The sequence below is a fragment of the Esox lucius genome, chromosome 13, assembly GCF_011004845.1.
Source record: "Esox lucius isolate fEsoLuc1 chromosome 13, fEsoLuc1.pri, whole genome shotgun sequence".
Classification (NCBI taxonomy): domain Eukaryota; kingdom Metazoa; phylum Chordata; class Actinopteri; order Esociformes; family Esocidae; genus Esox; species Esox lucius.
In genome coordinates this window covers 26,140,705-26,160,085 of record NC_047581.1, presented here as the reverse complement: position 1 = coordinate 26,160,085, position 19,381 = coordinate 26,140,705, and the positions used below count along the sequence as shown (strand labels likewise).

Genomic DNA, 19,381 nt, shown 5'->3' with positions numbered 1-19,381 from the left:
TCATCTACAGTATCACAAATGCAGATAATGCCTGCACCTCAATCAGATCAAGAAGTCCAGAGGGAAGGGAAATAAAAAAATATGTGTTAACTACCCTTAAACACAACTACGCTTTTTTAGTAGCGCACTATAAAGGGAGTAGGCTTCTATTGAGGACACATCCTGTGTCTCTTACCTTCAGAGCAGTCTTCTCCAACAAAGCCTTCATCACACTGACACTCCCCTTTCACACATTTCCCCTGGTCTTGGCAATCTCCTGGACAGGTCATAACAGAGCAGTCCAAACCTTGGAATCCTTCAAAGCACACGCATTTTCCATCCACACAGTAGCCTCTCTCCAAGCAGTTGTTGGGACAAGTCTTCTCACTGCAGTCCTCCCCGGCAAAGCCCTTGTGGCAAACACACTGGCCGTTGACACACTGTCCGCGGTTCAAACAGTTGTTGGGACAGGTTAGCTCGCTGCAGTCTTTGCCTGTAAAGCCAGTGCCGCACTCACAATTGCCGTCAACACACTTTCCACGTCCAAGGCAGTTGTTGGGACATGTCTTCTCACTGCAGTCCTCCCCGGCAAAGCCCTTGTGGCAAACACACTGGCCGTCGACACAGTGTCCGCGGTTCAAACAGTTGTTGGGACAGGTTAGCTCGCTGCAGTCTTTGCCGGTAAAGCCAGGAAAGCACACGCAATTGCCGTCAACACACTCCCCGCGTCCCAGGCAGTCTTTAGGGCAGGTCTTGAGGCTGCAGTCCTCCCCGGCGAAGCCCACGCTGCACACACACTGTCCGTTCAAACAGCGGCCGAAGTTTAGACACTCATTGGGACAGGAGATTTCCGAGCAGTCCTCGCCCTCGAATCCGACGTTGCAGATGCACTCTCTGTTGACACACTGGCCTCTGTTGCTACAGTTGTCTGGGCAGGAGAGGACGGAACAGTCCACGCCCTCGAAACCTGGATCGCAGACACACTTCCCGTTGAAACAGTGGCCTCTCTCACTGCAGTCATTAGGGCAGGTGAGCTTTGAGCAGTCCTCACCACTGTGGCCGGAGTGACACACACACTGGCCATTCACGCACACCCCGCGGTTGTTACAGTTGCCGGGGCAGGTCAATTCTCCGCAGTCCTCCCCGGTGAAGCCTTCGTCACAGAAGCAGGTTCCGTTGTCACAGCGGCCGCGATCGTAGCAGTCGTTGGGGCAGATGAGCTCGGAGCAGTCGTCGCCTGTCCACGGTTCGTCACAGACACACTCCTCGTCTTCGCAGCGGCCACGTCCCAGGCAGTTGTTCAGGCATTTCGACTGTGAGCAGTCAATCCCTGTGAAGCCTTCCTCGCAGATACACAAGGCGTCGATGCACTCCCCGTTGTCCCCGCAGTCCACTGGACACAGCTCCAGGGTGCAGTCGTCTCCGTCGAAGCCCTCGAAGCAGACACACTTGCCGTCCACGCAGCGGCCCTGGTCGTGGCAGTTGTTGGGGCACTCAGGCTCGGTGCAGTTGGGTCCCTTCCAGCCAAGCTCACACACACAGCTGCAGGTCTCCGTGCTGAAGTTACCACGGCCATTACAGTAAGGCTTGGTGGCCACCTCACCTTAGGGAAAGAAAATCATTAAAATGAGTGATCATGCTGTAATTCTCTATCACAGAAATGATGACATGAAATGAATAGGGGTTACTGATCTGTAGAAACACTAAGACCATTCTGAAAATGTGAACAATCTTAAATCTATCTGCCGCCAAAACAGTGTCTCTCAAATCTTGATCTTGCAGAACAAAAGGTGTGCACAGTTTAGTTTCTTTACCCAGAACTAACACACTAATAACAGACTAATAATAATCTAGTTGGATCAAGTTTGTCAGGACAAGGAATGGGAAAGACAGTCCAGCTGCATTGTACCTGCAATCTGCGCTCCACAGCAACCGGCTCCGCTGCCACACTGCTCTCGGAGGCTGGACAACTCAGATTCCAGCATCTCCAACCTGTTCAGGATGTCTTTCATGTCCGGCACGTGGTTGTCACAGCCGCACGCCTGCTTAGGGATGTTGATGCGATGGGTGAACACGATCTGGTTCTCCCCATCCACAGTGTGTTCCATGTGCTCCGTGCTCTGCATATCTGCCTGGACTGGACTTCCTTTGGGCTTAACATCTAATCCTCTGGGGATGTCCATGTCTACGGAACACAGGGAGCTGGATGGGACGTTGATGTTGTAGACATGGTTGAAAACCACTGGCTGGTCAGGGTTGGGGAGGGTTATATTCTCAGATCGGTCTCTCAGGGTCTCTCTGCGGTGGCGGATTATCTTTTTGACCAGGCCGGCAGTGGAGAGCTGGAGCAGCACCGCCACAATCCCACAGCCTAGGAGCAGGCCTTTTAGCCCCATAATGACCAGGTCCTGTAATGTCCTGCTGAGAGCACCACCTGATGAGTCGGTGAATTGAGTCTTTCTATCTGGGAGATGGTGCAGATGTCCTTGTGTCCTAGAATCGAAGAAAAAATAAATCTCATTGAGAATAGACGCAAGCCGAAGGTTAGCCTTCAGGTAAAACTATGAGAGAAAGCATCGACTTGATTTATAAAATATTGAATGTGTCTCGACGCTGGATACTGCCATGAAACTCAACTATAGACACTCAAAAATACAGTGGTGTATGTGTTTTCACAGGCTTTTTTTCTTTTGTTGCGTGTGATTTAGTGTGAGTTCAATGGATATTTATTTTGTCAGACCAAAAAATATATATATATCGGAGTAAACACTCCCTTGTTTAGATATTTATTCACCCCCTTAGTCAATACATGTTTAAATTACTAATTTCCATTTGTCAATGATTGCCCAAAAATTGGAAATGGGTATAACATGACGATGTGGATACACTAATAAGGCAGTATGGCATGTCTGTCACCTTATATTAATACCCTAGTGAAACATGAAGTAATGTATGACCACGTAATAGTTCCTAATGACTCAACCTGAAAAAATATAAATCAATGGGAGGATACTACTATTAGATTTGGTTCATAAAAAAATCCTAAGGGTGCCAATAATTATAACATGTTTTTGAGAAAAACATTTAAATTATTCATCAATTACTTATGTTTTATTTTGAGTGTAAAATGAAGCTGATATATTTTGTCACAGACTTTTTAAATATTTTTTTAATCAATTTAAGATTACAAAAATAAAGGAATAGAGTACAAGAAACCATATTTATAAACAAAAATAATAATATGTTCTTAGAGTTTTCTTTTCTTTACAATAACAACAAATAATTCTAGTTAAATCCAACTTTATTTTATACATTGTTTAAATTTCTTTAAACAATGTATACTTTAGCATTTCTGGTTTGCCCTTGCAAGTCAGTGTAGATGAAAAAGTGACCAGCACAAAAACAGTCAAAAACACTAGGGACTATGTAGCTGCACTAAAATGTCATAGCATCTTACTAAAAGCAATTAACCTTCTCCAGTCCCCTGCAACAAAAGACCCCTATAATACAGGATCCTGATGCCGACCCATGCCAATCCCCCTGTTTGCAGTAGGGAAGACAGACACTTAGTTGTTGACATTGGGTCATTATTCTCTCTATTTCTCTGAGGACCAACACAGCAGGGGCAATTTCTGCAGGGGTGGTGTGTTGTGACCTTGCATGCTGCTGAATTTGATTCTATGTCCAGGTTTCTCATGTAGCAGGCAACACCTGCAAGTGAGAAGTGGGGAGCAGAGAGCAACAGCACCCCCCACCCACCACCCCCACCCCCGGATGCCCGGACCACAACCCAAGCTGACAGATGAATACCAGTGAGGAGACCATCTGCAGGGTTCCAGGTAGCCTAGTAGCCTGGGCTGGGCATTAAGGTCCCAATCCCAAATGTCCCACCCTTGCCTTTATAGTGCACTACCGCCTATTGTAATTGACTGTAGTGGACTTCAAAGGGCATAGAGTTCATTTTGGGACACAGGGCTGTTTCAAATAAACAGGCCGGATCAGCATTATCCTGACCGCCCTCAAGACGGCCATTTAGTTTTATTTGGCAACATGAATCTTTCTACAGCAGAAGTTACTGGGCTGTTTTGGACAGTTAAAGAGGCATGTTATTTCTTTTAAGAGTAACAGTCTGCTGGGAAATGTTGGAGGATTGGACTGTGGTTTGGCGAAGTAGAATGATGTTACCTTTTCTATGATCTTGTTTTTACATAAAAGACAGGTAAGTGAAAGTATGCTCCATTTTGAGCAACAGAGACTGAATGCAGAGCGCAAAATGTCCAGCATTTTTAGTAATCAATACATGAACAGATCTTGATGTATAGAAGGGCATTGTACAGGCTAGGCTGAACAAACAGGTGTTAAAGGTGCAGTCACAAATTTTTGCCCACTGGCTGTAAAAGACAAAACTTTGAATGTAATGGCTAACTTAGTTATTACTGATTGTACTTAGGTATTATGCACATCTAAACAACCTTTTACACATCCCGACCGATGAACATCGAATGAACAATCATTCAAACATGTTTGCAAACAGGGCGCTGCAGTGGAGGGAGTTCCCTCATCCTCATCGGGTAATGAAAATGTAGTTACCACCTTGACGCAGACTAAATCAAACTGACATGAAAAATACCAGTGGAGAAGCAGTGAATCACACATCTTCTGTTCACTCTTCCCTGACCGTCAGGACAGTTACTGGCACAGGAAGGTCATAACTGGGTAATGTCTCATATGCAGACTCTGAAATCTGCCCTGGCTAGCAAGACAGATGGGCTCCAGTCACAGGGATACAGGGACTGGGATCTCAGCTTGAGCAGTCCCATGTAGCCAGCTCCTGATTAGACAGACAGGGATGAGTGCCTGCATGATGGAAGCAGAGTAAGAGCACTAATGTAGCCCGCTGATGAGAGTGCTAAGACCTGGGCCCTTGGGGGTGTGAAAAAAGTTACAGTACATACATACATACAGGCAACCACACACTCTCACTCACCCACTCCCAGAAACACACACGGCACACACAGACACACAAACCGGCCCCACTGTGCCTAAGCATCATAAACTAGGGATTAAATCAACAAAATAGCTTGAACAATTTCTTTGAGTTCTGTGTGTGTAGGGTTTTAGTTCTGGGCGGATAGTTGCCTTTCTTTCTTTGGAGGCTGGCTGGCTTCTCTGCACATACACCTCTTAGAGTACCAACCCTCCCTGAGAGACCAAACTAGTCTTTGTGTGAGGCATTATTTAGCAAATCTGTGGCTTTGGCAAAACAAATTACAATTACAAAAAAGGGGTTAAGAAATAAAACATGTATAATCACATACATTTTTCTACTTTTCAAAACTCCACAGACTGCATAGTGACATATCAGCTACTTAATGTCATATTTGTCCATGGTTATCATTAGATGATCAGTTAAATACCAAGCTTTTTTATACCATGGGAAACGAAGAAAACAGACTCCTTTTTGGACTTCCTGCACAGACCCCTGTGGCTATTGCACTATGCTAATGCAGCTGGTAGCTGGCACGCTCACACAGACTTGACACAATTTGACTGCGGCGTCTTTCTAATTCCTTTACTAGTCTTTACACTATTGTTAGCTTCTCAGACAGCAACAAAGCCAGTTGGCTTGCCATGCGGTCAGTTTGAGGTGGGTTTTTACCAGAGGAACAAGAACCTGCTGGCTCACACATATATTTAGTGCAAGTGATCTAAATTAGTTCAGTCTTGTATGTGTTGCTGAGCCAGCAACACTTCAGCTTTGTGCCCACCACACACAGAGGACACCTGGGAATGGTTTCAAACAAAGTTCCTTCTTTAAAAAGAAGCTAATTCAAAAGTTTGCTGTATTGACCATTCATCTATGGTAACGACAAGGTCTGTTATAGATTAAAGAGCAAGGATTTCTCCCAAAATGCCAAAATGTAGATTGGTTAAAGAATAAAACGAACAAGGCAACAGCACAACTGTTGTCTCCCACAAACGTCGCACTGGCACACTGGACCAATTGGTCTGAATTTGATCATGTTCCATCTCTATGACAAGACAAATTCACCCAAATGCCGTCAAAATCAGGACAGAGATATCACATCTGTTTGCGAGACTAATTAAATGTTTGTTAAGATAAAACTAAATCGTTTATATGTGTTTTTGTGCCAGACAGCAGGAATTTATATTGGTGAAGGAAATTTTGCTTGTTCCAGAAACAAGCAAGGCAAAACAGCATTCATATCAGATCCTGCCAAATGCCTGGATATACAGTATTGATAACTGGGGTACAGTTACAAGAAATAGTGTAACATTTGATAGTATTAACTAAATTGACCTGATGTTAATTCATCAAATCCAAATAATGTATTATATATTATAATCCAGAAATAGAGACCAAAAATGCATATTGAACTGATAAACATGGTTTCACCATGTGGGTGTGAATACAATTAGCAATGGATGTGCCATGAATAAAACATTATAGATATGTGAGACAGAATCAACCCCTCTAGATTCTCCAATCAGTTTAAACTACAACCAATGCAAAGAAAGATCCCCTTTTCTATTATGGCTCAACACTTCACATATTTTACATTTGTGCATTTTTTTTTAATAAACACTCCCGTTTGTCTTTGGACTCTGATTGTCATTAGAGGACCTCACTTTTTAATTAAATCACGAGAATGAACTTATTGAACATAAGACAGAAGGAAGGGGAACAGAGTGGAATACCAGGACAAGCAGCCCATCTGTTGCAGGGACTGTTGTACACCAACAGATTTCCTCCAGAACGCTGACCCTACTTCATATACAGCTGAGTGCTCTATGTTGAGAATAGGGACAGGTTTGGTAATGAATTGTCAAGCATGGGTGCTGTGGTTTCTCACAATGACCTGCATAGTGTCAGGGGAAATAAAAATAAAAAAGAATTCTATTTTGTCTATGATTGCAATTCCGGTATTTTCTTAACGTCTCCCTTCTTGCAGACCAAAGTTCAGCCTTCAGTTGGTTCTGGAGGAGCACTTTATGACTGATGCCGAAGAGCTTTCCGTCTGTAGAGCTTTTCAGACATCCAACTGTATGCGGAAGCCAGGATTTCTGAAGTCAGCCCAGCTTGACCCCCATGCTGACAAACATAATAATCCCTGTAGCCTACCTTGACTGACTGTACCATATGGTACAGCCAAGATAAATGACTAGAAAGGACAACCGTTCACCACGCACAGGGCAAGCTGTCACTAGCTGTTAGGTGAAAAAAGCTAGCTATCAGTAGGACAGGAGGGAATGCAAGCATCCCCATTCTGCACAGTGGGCACAAGCTTAATGACTGAAATGCAAGCTAATACAGATCATGAATGTTTGCTAATGATAATTAGATATCCCAGTGGGTTGGAGTATGTTTGGAGCATACTGCGGTTTACAGCATCAGTTAAGATTAACTCCACAACAAACAAACTGAATAATGAAGCAGATTGGCCCACTTGATGTGTAAAAACTGTAAATATTAAATGACTTCTTCAATCATCTCCCAAGACTGTACATCCCCGGTGAGTTAAACAGGGGAATGTGAAAAGGGGATGCTTTTCTTCTCGTTTCTGAAGAAATTATCAAGCTTGCCTAGTTTTGTAGGTCACCCATGACAAAAATGAACTTGCCTTCTTTGGAACACACAGTTTTTTTTTTTTATCTGGGTCACTCATGAGGGGATGAATGAACAGTTATTGTCTGGAGAACTCCGTACAGCCTGTCTGGGTGGATGGAAACTGTCACAGAGAACCTGTCGCAATGACCAGGAAAGGCTGCTCCGTCAAACGCTCATGAGAAAACACTAACGCATCAAACTGCCATAAGGGCATTTATTCACTGCCCAAAAAAAGAGCTATGCTAATAAACGACTCTCTCTTATCACATGTCAAGATTAATCTTTAAAGAGAAGCTATGAAATGAGGAAGTACCCCAGGCAAATATCGAAATGTGTTACTATGCACATAAATCATAATCAAAGCCTGCAAGGTGAAAAGGCTGTAGTTATGTCCTCTTATGTCCTGGAGCGGTTGAAGTATAGATTTTTTTCTATCTCCATCAAGGTCACAATCAGAGAGGGAGATGCTGAGGACAGCACTATGGCTGTATGGCATCGGGTTATTATCATCAAACATAGAAATGGATTTCCAGGACGACTCATAACGTGGATTGACTGCAAAGGGAGAGAAAGAGAGACATGGGATCGATTGTAAACTCCAGCTCTCTGACACGTTTTTGCTGCTCTTCAGAATGAGTTTTTAAAGTTATTGCCTTTCAACAATAGAAGACCCCTTTGCTTTTTGTCTTTGTCTCAATCTATCATACACTACGCAACCTTCAGCGATATTTCACAGTTGCCCCAGGAATTAATATTTGAAAACACAGCGAATAAACCAGACAATCAATCATGTTCACAGGAGGGGAAGAAGTCATTGGATACTGTAATAAAAGAGTGTCAAACTCATTTTACCCCAGGGGGACACATTTAGCCTTGAACCAAGTCTGGGTGACCATACTCAAAATAAGCAGAAATGTGCAAAAAAAAGTGCTCTTACACGGTAATTTATGTGATTATTAGCAAGATGGATACAGTCAAACAAACCTTTGAGCCGGATTTGACCCCTGTTTTCCATCACTGCAGATAAAGGGATTTTACTGAGTGTTCTTACTGGTGGTACTGGCTGGTAGTACTGACTGCGGTACATTTACAATTACCATAGGTTTCTTAAATGGTACCCACTACCCTAAAGTACATTGGTTTTGAACAGAGCCCTATTTAAAGTAGCTCTCTAAATAGCAAAAGGGTGGACATTTGGGAGTCAGCCTCTAACACAGTCCACTGCCTCCAAACAAGACATCCTAGTCTAGTCTGCCGACACGCCTCAGACATTTATTTTGTCTGGCCTCGACACACTTCAAAGGGCAGTCAGTTGTGAGAGGTCAAGTCTGGGCTCACTAATTAGATTCTAACAAATTGTTTTGAACAGTCATCATAAACTCATAATACACTTCCCTTTCAGTTAATGTCTGGTCGATCATGATAGCTAATGACACTAGCTGGTTATGTGGCTTTAAGAGAAGTCAAAAGGGACTAGGGAAATAAAATTTGCACAAAAATATACCTAAATGTCCATTTATTGAATAATTGCAGAAATGCAATTCAATCAAGTAAGATTAACATTAAGAAACTTTATATTCAACTTTAAATTGGCGACTCTCTTTGAATATGCATGTACCAAAACTACAGAGAAAACACTTAAAATAAGAATATTAAATAAATGATGTGTTAAAATGTTTTGATTACATCTCCACTTGGTTCATAGCTTATCATTGTTGCTCTGTATGGGAAAAGCATAATATTATTTGCAAAATGAAAATTAAATTAGAACATGTTTTATCCCCATCTGCATGAAAAGGTTAGGTTTCATATGAATCATACCCCATGTTATTAGTCCTGTTGAATCTGATGGCACAGATATCACAGGACTGGGAGGGTTGGTGTGTTCATGTCTGATAAGACAGCCTGAGAGTGGAGAACTGTGATACCCGCACAAACACTTATCTCCACGCACTGCTAAGCTGTCCCAAATTCCACCCTACTGCCTGTGGGCCCGGTCAAAAGAAGTGCGCTACATAGGGATTAGAGTGCCATTTGGGGGATCACTTTGCCAAGGGTGAACAGTATCGCCCCGATGCTCTGGAACCCGTCCCAACTTATCTGACTGTTACAAAAATAAACACATTTATTTCCCTGAAAAGCAATTTCCGAATCTGACGTTGAGATACAAAGACAAAGACTGATGCTGCGAACGCATCGGGGAGGGGGATACTACGGCACACAGCCGAAGACTTCATACCATTTCATTATGTCAAGATTTTGTTCATCTCGGGACAATGAGCCCATCAATATTCTTTACTGCCTGTCTCAACGTGGGTCTGCCTCATACTGCTCTTATAGCACCGTCCAGATGGAGAGGAGAGATACTAGACATGGATCATGAGCTCATTTTTACATGCAGAGAACTGGTGACCTCCTGTTTATTAGTCTGCTGCAAGTCATTTCTCCAGACACTCGTAACAACCTAACCGTTCAGCTTATTTCCTTTCTATTCATTTTAACAATTACAATAAAATCCTGTGTTTTACTTCAGGCCACAGTGTGGTGAAAATCTTTCAAAGCCTGTCTGACCAGGACAAACTTTTCAATAACCAACAAATTCCGCTTCAGGTCACCTAGGGTGAGCTGTACGGGAATCTAATTGCATCCCTAGAACATGAGATAGCAACTGATATATAAGTTACCTCTGAAGAGCGATGGATAACGTCAGTGGCTACACATACCCAAGTGGCACCAGACCCAGACACAACATGAGTAAAGGGAAAAAAACCTGAGGAACCTTCTCAGACATGATGATCTAATTCAGTCACAAACAGAAACACAGACAATACCTCAGCATGTCTCTTCATGACTTCATGAACCAATAATACCTACTTCCTGGACTGCACTATTCAGAAACAATCTGAGTTTTCATTCTGAGGAAATTATTTATCAACTGCAGAAAGCAAGTTCCCTTTCCTGGAGGGTGTCTCATAGTCATGTCTGCTGGGGAGCATTTCGCAGTGCAACTGGGGAGCGTTTCGCAGTGCAACTGGGGAGCGTTTCGCATTGCTACTTGCGGACTAGTGCTTTGCACTGCAGCAGTTTATTCCTATAGAGGCGAGAACAGCTTTCTCTGTCCTTGGTCCTAGTTCCTCCCTCATAAGCTGCACTGGCAGCAGTCCAGTACTTTCAATATGGTAAAACTGCTAACAAGGTTAGACAATAGTATAAAAATGCCTGGAGTAATGTCATTTGGTGTGTATTGCTCTATTCAACAATGTGTAACAAATGAACACAGGGGACTTTGAGGTTTATTTAAGGACATCCAAAGTACTTTAGACTGTGGAGTGAAATAAAATATATAGAAAAATAGTAGGAACAGCATTGAAAGGCTTTATTGGTTTCTACCACCTCTTTCTCCGACAGGATTTTTTCCCCCCTCCGCACGGAAATCAAGGCAGCAGTGCTGGTTGTGATAAAAAGACATCTGTCTTTGCATGTGGATGAGGGCTGAAAGTGTGTTGCTAGTCCTAAATTGGAGAACTACCATCTATTCAGACACTTGTATCAGCTACACACTTTCCCACCCACTAGGTCAAACACTTTATGGATCACCGTTTTTACCTATCCAAATTCAAACCAGCTGCATCCTCCGACGGGCCTGTCTTGATGCATCGGTGGGTGCATTCCAATGTCTGGGGTCATTGGCGAAGCCAAAGAGTCACAGCCGTGTCATCCGCCTCATGTGTTCATCTCTTGGATGCCATCAATGGAGAGACCACGTTGGCAACACAAAGGCCCGGCTCAGAACAGACAAGCTGTGTCCCAAATGACATCCGCTCCCCTATAGTGGACAGCTGTTGGCCAGGGCCCGTTAGTAGTACACTACATAGGGAACAGGGTGGCATTTGTGTAGTGCAAAACCGACTGCAATTGCTTCCCCTCCACTCAGCTCTCACATTAGCATCAGAGGAACATTAAAAACCATCTGGGACTTCTGCACTTTAAGACATTGGATTCTTTTGAGATAATCTTTGTTCCCATAGTGATGCGTAATCTGTCTGGAGCTTTTTGTGTCTCGTTGGACGAAGGGTCTGTCACCATCTGAGGCTAATTCTGGGAGTGACACAGGAAAGGCGCCTTTAATAAGGCTTACAAGTTCGTTTGAGCTACTCTCAAAGGAAAGACAATATAAGACAAAGTCAAAACGCACAAGCAAGACATAATACTACAGAGATTCATTTAGTGGATGGAAGGCTTAGTGTATGTGTAAAGCAAACAGGTCCCCTCAAATGGATAGATAATGCGGGACCCATAATATGAAACATGAGGAAAATAACCCCCTCGCCCCATTCATTTGGTACCTGTAAAACGGCTAAGTATATAACAATATGAGATGGTTACTGGGACAATACACATGGTTAGACAAAGTATGAGAAGAATAGAGGAATAACTTTTTGGAGTGGAAAGGTTAGCTAGATATAGAGGAAAATACCTACTGGGTTCTGTTCTAACCACATGCTTAGGCAGACAATTAATAAACAACACAAAATGATATGAAATGAGCCATCTGTAAACTGAAAAAAGTGTAAATGTAAATGCTTCCACACTATCTTTTATTTGTTAAGTTTGTTTGATTTAAGGAAAGATACCGGCCAGAATGTCTTAGGGCCAGGTACAGTATTTCTTGTGGTTTCATAGAAGCAAATTAACACTGTAAACCTCACCAGCGATCTCATTAATAGTGTGCAACACTAGCATCTGGAAGACAGGCAGGCCACAGTGCCAGCGGCTGGGATATACAAGGTGATGTGAACCATTTCCTCTTTAGAGACACAAACACACATTTACCAAACTGGAATAGTCTGAATGAACTGCAGTACGTCATTATATACTAATTACTCAACATCATTAAAGTAAATCGATGAGACAGAAAGTGCATTATGTTGTGCCGTCATTGAGAGAACCAATTAACAAGAAAGCCTTAACTAGATGGACTTCAACAAGAGAGCAATGACAGCGTATAGGGACAAAAAGAATTGTAGAAAGAAGAGTGAAAAAAAGAAAGCGAAAAAAGAGACAGAGGGAGAGCGAGAGAGCGAGAAAGAGAGGTGGTGACCCAGTGGGACAGGAGGCGTTTTCATATTTTGGTTATTTTTCTCCAGCTAAAAAACTCCATCCACACAAAATTCATTTACATTCCTTCCCACTCTCTTTATGGGCATGTAGAACCTATTTAGGTCATTATAAATGCAGTAATAGTAGCTCCTCAATCACTACCAGATAATCCAAGTGGGGGTAAATACCTCCCCAAGTGCATTGATCATCAGGCATGGATTGTTGATGGAGGCTACAGCTGTCCAAACAAAGGACATTTTCCCACTCATTTCTAGTAACTAGTTGTTGCTGTCAATGGCGCCTTGCTCTGCACATAACAATAGCATCATAAAACATTTACAGCAACCACATTTATGAGAGAGGAAAACCAATTTTATTGTAACAGATGTCACACCAAAAGAGAGGAAAAACCCTGCGCAAGTAAACCAAGACAGCTAATATATGTAATCCCACAAACACCAAGATCACGTGTGGGAAATTAAATACCGCGTAATTAGGCAGTAACGAATATTGTGTTGCAATAACTTCAAAACTCTTCCTTCAGCCAGGATACACAGCAATATTTAATGGGATAGATTAGGTGTATATCTCCCCTCAATGTAACAATTACCATCCAATAGGAAAAACCGTGGTATCCCGGGGGTCTCCAGCTTAACTACAGCCCACACCTCCATACATATCCACACACAGTACCCCACAATACACACATCTCCATACATATCCACACACAGTACCCCACAATACACACATCTCCATACATATCCACACACAGTACCCCACAATACACACATCTCCATACATATCCACACACAGTACCCCACAATACACACATCTCCACACACATCCTCCCTTCCTCTGTTAGTCTTGATCCTCACAGTCAGAGGGATGTAATCTCTTTGTTGGACACTATCAACAACCCCCCAATAAGTCCTGTTCCTCCCTAATTTTTCTCTCTGAGCCCTCTGAAGTAGGAGATCAGTGAGGACCCACGTGCACACATGCAAGAACTACGTGAACCACACAAGGCTACAGGCTGGAGAGAGAGATTGGGTGAAGCTGCCAGCGAGTACAGACCGGACAGAGTGCACCTGGAGACAGATCAGCCAAGAGAGCAGAGAAAGCAAACTGTAAAAAAAAATATATATATAAACATTTATTCACCTTTCAACGGAACTGTACAGCAACCAGCCGCAGTAGGATTGGAACACAAAAGGTTAGCATGTGAAAACGTTGTCGGGCAAACATTATTAATACAGCTGGTTACTTTACAATTAAACATTGAACAAACATTTTATCTATTCAAAAGAGAAGGAGAAGAGAGAGAACAGAGAGAGAAAAAGCAGAGAGAGTAGATGGAGAGAGAAGAGAAAAAAGAAAGAAAGCGAAAGTGGAAAGAACAGCCAGAGAAGGGAGAGTAGCAAGAGAGAGAGTGAGGAAAGCGAGAAGAGAGTAAAGAAGAGAGAGCAACTCTAATGTACAGCAGCTGTCTGTCTCCTGGGCTACAGAAGCCTGCTGTCTGCTGGCACACATACAGTGGATGTACAGAGAGCTGAAAAGACTCCGATATCTGGCAGGCTGCATAGAACAACCCTATCCCTGACTCCACACAACACCTCAACAGGCAGAATTATTCAGTAGATGATCAACACCTCAGATCTCTCAATTTACTCTTTTTCCTGTGCGCAGGTAAGACCTAACCTCATCCTCAGGCTCGAGGATAAAGAAGAGCGAGAAAGAAGGCTGGTGAATGAGGATTAGTAAGAATCCCTCAAAAAGTGCATTGGTGAACTTTGAATTGTACGTTATTGCGGGTAATGATGGAGTCTGTTAGAAATTCTACGGTAACAATAAAATACACACTTAAATGAATGAAATCATGATTTTAATTACAATCACTAGTTCAATATTTCAAAATAAATTGCTATGAAAATAAGCAGCAATCACCCAGAACTATAAACTAATACAATATTCGCAAGAAATATAATTCGGTTTAGATTTTTTTTCCAAAACCATTCAATTGATTTTATTCACTCTTTTTCCTTTTCGCAATATTAAAGATAGTCCATTCCAAATGAAGTCACACTAACAGTTGTCTTAAATGATCTGACTAGACAGAATCAGCATAATATTGCACACCTTACCTTCCAATGAATTCACAGAATCTTCCCACTGGAGCTGAATCAATGTTGTAGAGCTTGGCTCAAATAAAAAAAAAAAAAATCAATCTTGTGGGTATGTGTCTTCGCCTTTTAAAGCAATGACATTTGTGTGATTTCCCCCTCTTTCCCTCTGTCAGTCTATTACATCCACCTAGAGAGCCAGCCTGCTGATGCTATAGCCAGAGAAGAGAGAAAGACAGGAGCCAGAAGAGCTAGGGACTGAAAGAGAGAGGGAGGGAGAATTCTCTTTCTCTTAAACAGTAGACTCTGCGGTCAGACCCCACTCCCACCTAGTGTTCTTAAATACCCCCCCCCCCCGACTGGAAACTGAGGAGTTGAAACGGGATGCCTCAAGGCTGGCTCCCACTCACTCACAGTACAGAAAGGGAGAGAGGGACAGCGGGAGGGGGTTGGGGGGGGGGCAATGAGGTGGCAGGGGGAACCATTAGCCACAAAGTGGAGCAGCCAATGGGAAGGAATAAGTGAATTGAAGGCTGCATTTACATACAATTTCAGACTAGAATATTGAAGAGAAAAGTAGCCAGACTGACTGCCTTTTGTTGAGTATAATATTGCCAGGGGTAACGATAATGATGATGACAATGATAATGACGATCAGTTTTTCAAGATTGTTCGCCATTATTATGCTTATCCCTTTCTGTGGACTACCACCACCAAAGACACTGGAACCAAAGACACTGGAACCAAAGACACCGACCCCGAACAGGGCAGAGCTCTCCGTACGGCGCCACTTATCGCAGACTTTTTCAATCTGCCTCACAAATCTCCCCCTATTACCTCTATAGTGCACTACTTTTGACCAGAGCCCGATGGGGAAGTCTGCCCCTGTGACCTACAAACAGCTCTGACTTGAATACAGCCTCCATATTAATGACGGACGACAGGTAGACCAGTAGAGCAGAACGCAGAGGATGCTGGTTAACATTCCCAGCTGTGGGGCATGCGACACCAAGCACAGACTAAACAGGCTGACCATCATCATGTATACACAGGCACAACCAACCAGGAAGAGACAGAAGCCAGCAAGAGCTAAAGCCATCCTGCTGCCAGGCTCCCAGGGACCTCAATGGAGTAGATGTGAATCAAAGATATTTCATAAGCACCAGAGGAGCCAGAATGGAGAATGGAGTGACACTCATTAATTCAGAATGTGACCCGGCTTCCAGACTAATCGGAGGGCTACAAAGGCCCTGGTGCTGATGATGATCGAGAGGCCTCCCCTTGGGGAACGTTCAAGAACCCCTTTGATGCAAAACATTTTTAATCAACCCCCATTACCTTTCTGCTCTTCAATAATGAAATACAGCTGACGTGGCACAAAAGCTTTTCATATGTGAGCTGATGTGACAAAAAAAATCTTATCAAAGTATGCAGTATTGTAAGGGTGCCAGTCTATGGAAATTCTCTGGGTGAAAAAAATCAGAGAATTGAAAGTCTTTAGGTTTATTAAAGCAGTGCATCGTGTAGGGAATGGGGCGACGTTTGGGACTGATGGACGGTGATAAGCATGGCTGGTGTGTACGGCAGAGGACGTGTCTTTGTGTGTGGCGAGGGAGGTCTGAGACAGCTGAGAGAGGCGACCTGAGAGAGAAGGGCTTTCTCAGCAGGGGAAATGATCCCGTCCGTGTTACTGAGAACCAGTGACAAATCAGGCAGAAAAGACCCCCCTAATCCCATACAAAACACAATGGCACATATGTGGGACAGCGATTGGGTAATAAACCATATTCTATGACTTGAGGGGCCTGGTTTTATATAGCTTTGGCTCCCCTGAGGGTAAATAGGTATCTATCTGATGCTAGATATGTGTCAACTATCAGTCCCTGGGTAACAACAGTGGCACTGGGTTCTAATCAAATCAACGTCGTTACGACAGTATGGAAAGATGCTGTGAAGCCATGTCTAAGTATAGCACCTGTTTTAAATGACGATGTCTGTACATGCCCAGTCTCTACGTTCCTGTGGAACACATACTGCGCATCTCCATCTGTTCCTCTTCTCACCTTCCTGTCGCACCCTCCTTCTCTCTCTCCTCTCTCTCTCTCTCTCTCTTTCTCTTTTCCTTTCTGTCCTTCACCGCAGCGTAGCCCGGGAGAGAAGGAGGATTCACAGGGAATTGCTGTGGGAGCTTGACTGCACCCTGTTTGTCATGCTCCTACCCCTACCACCGCCTACTGTGTATGTGTGTGTGTGTGTGTGTGTGTGTGTGTGTGTGTGTGAGAGAGAGAGAGAGAGAGAGTGTGTATCCTTGCCTGTCATCTAATCTCAAACCTATCCGGAACCAGACATTTGCTTGAAGGAGACCATTTTTTTTTCTATTAAGGCAGAAGGATGTTCTGATTTATCGACTAGAATATAAATGTACATGTCTGATGAAAATATGCTGCTAGGATATGTAAAGTGTGGAGAGGGTGACAACCTCCACTAAACGCTGCTAGTGTGTTAATAACATACTGCATAAGAATGAAGATACACCTCAAAAGACAACATGTAAAAGGACAGCTAGTACATCTCTCTCCGGAATGACATTGAACAACTCGCTGTTATGCAAGCCAGCTAAAGAAATTGCTTCCCATTTCTCAGCAGCAAATTAGGGTGGAATCAATAAATTGCTATAGTTCCTCATTTGTGTTGAAGTGTATTATAATGTGAGCTGACAGAAAACTTAATCTGCCGATAGTGAGAAGAAGTAAGGCAAAGGTTGCCTGGAGCACATTTAATAAGGTCTTCTTGCCACCATATAATTGGTGGCACTCAACTTGAAGGCGAGGAAAAGGGACTCTGCGGGAAGTAAGACACTTTCCGTCAATGACAGTGAGACCTAATTATAAGACGGGGCCCCTGCGGCAGTCCTCCGTGTCAAGGCGTGGAGGTAGTGGAGGTAGTGGAGGCAGGCAGGCAGCAATAAGGCAGCTGATGGGGCAGACAAACCACCCACAGAGGGTGCAGATGACCTGGAAAGACCTGTTTACCTCATTAAAAATGAATTCCCAGGTAATAATGGGCCCTGCTCCCACTGCCCTGCTCCTGTCCTCCCTTTCCAATGTCTGTCCTTCATCCATTATGCACCAGCAGCTAGCCAGCAGGGTGTGGGTTAGGTCCACAGGGACGGTCGGCGTGGACATCGGAGCAGCACTGGAACAGGGGATAGATGCTCCCAGTCTGTCCAGTCCTGGTCCAGCCCAGTGAGTGGACAGGAACCCATGCTTAATGCAGTAATGGGCCACTAACACAGCGATAGGAGGGATGGGATGGACCAGAACACTGAGTGCTTTGCTCAGAGTGTATGGAGTGTGCCAGTAAAGTCAGCCAACAGAGCAATCAGCCTGTGGCTACAGTAAGTTAAACAACGGAGAAACAGCTTATTAGAAAGGATCCATAATTCATAACCCAAGGGGGATAGGCATGGCTTCAGGATAGGATCGAGTAGACATGGGGCCATCCCTGAGATGGAGGACAGAGGATCCTTTCTTTCTTTGTCATTTTCTGTGGTTCTCTAAAACAAATTATGTTGTGTTTTTGGAAATATACAAATGAAACCTATTAGTCTGTGCTCAGGAGTATTCATACATGTCGACAAAATAATATGTCTGCAGTCTAGCTGCGGAATGTCTTGTGCCAAAGACCACACACACCCACACACAGACACACATGCACACGCGCACACACGCACACACGCACACACACACACACACACACACACACGCACACACAGTCAAACCTTCTACTGTCAGACGTGAGCAGCCATATAAAATGCCTGTAAATTTCAACACAATGACAGGACTTTGGACTTAACATCCTCTCCTGACCTGTGTGACCACAGTAACCAAGGTAACCCCTCCCTTTGGGTGGTCACAGCAGGCAGTGTGTCCAGTGACTGTCCGATCATCAACTGTCATTACACAACTGCCGCTAGAAATGTTCAGGGTACTTTTATGACTGGGTGACATGCATGAAATCAATGACTACAAAGCTCTCATTTCATGTCAGTGGAATTTTCTTCTCATTTGCTACAGATGTTTGCATATGTTTATAAAATACGTAATTGCCCCGTCAATCCACTCTATAAAGAGAGGAAAAAAATCGGACAGCAGCACACACAAAGCCTACATTACATTTTCCAGTTTAGCGTCGAAAGGTACAGACAGTGAAACATACACAGCTGAATATGCAGAATATTTCTCTCAGCTCTGTAGGCTTTTCTGTCATCAGGGACCAAGTGCCAACACATAGACAAACCGTACATGTAGAGACAAGTAAACCATGGCTTCCGACAAAGGGCTGGACAGTGAATGGTCTAACAAGCAACGGATAGGGCTGCTGAATGAAAACTTTATTGGGGGACTATACATGGGCTGATTGTTCTCCCCTAATGGATCCAATGGAAATGATTTAACCTGCATCCAGGGAAACTATGTTGCCATCCTGACCCCTGACCTATTCAGAAGGGCATTGTTTATATAGGCTCAGGTCAAAAGCATGGTATTAAGGG

General features: G+C 43.6%; 1 protein-coding gene across 6 annotated transcripts in view; it reads right to left on the bottom strand.

Moving 5' to 3' along the window:
* The window catches only part of tnc (tenascin C), a 64,785-nt gene that overhangs the window by 24,022 nt on the left and 21,382 nt on the right, over nucleotides 1–19,381 (bottom strand). For 2 of the 6 annotated variants that reach the window (XM_010876678.4, XM_010876684.4), the window contains exons 1-3: nucleotides 14,851–15,117; nucleotides 1,889–2,472; nucleotides 176–1,582 (exon numbers count right to left, since the gene is read on the bottom strand). In XM_010876678.4, the coding sequence (XP_010874980.2) occupies nucleotides 176–1,582; nucleotides 1,889–2,375 (1,894 nt within the window). In that variant the 5' untranslated portion in view covers nucleotides 2,376–2,472; nucleotides 14,851–15,117. Of the gene's footprint in view, nucleotides 1–175; nucleotides 1,583–1,888; nucleotides 2,473–13,870; nucleotides 13,883–14,850; nucleotides 15,118–19,381 lie in introns of those variants that run through there. The other 4 variants (XM_010876680.4, XM_010876683.4, XM_010876685.4 and 1 more) reach the window with 4 other exon arrangements.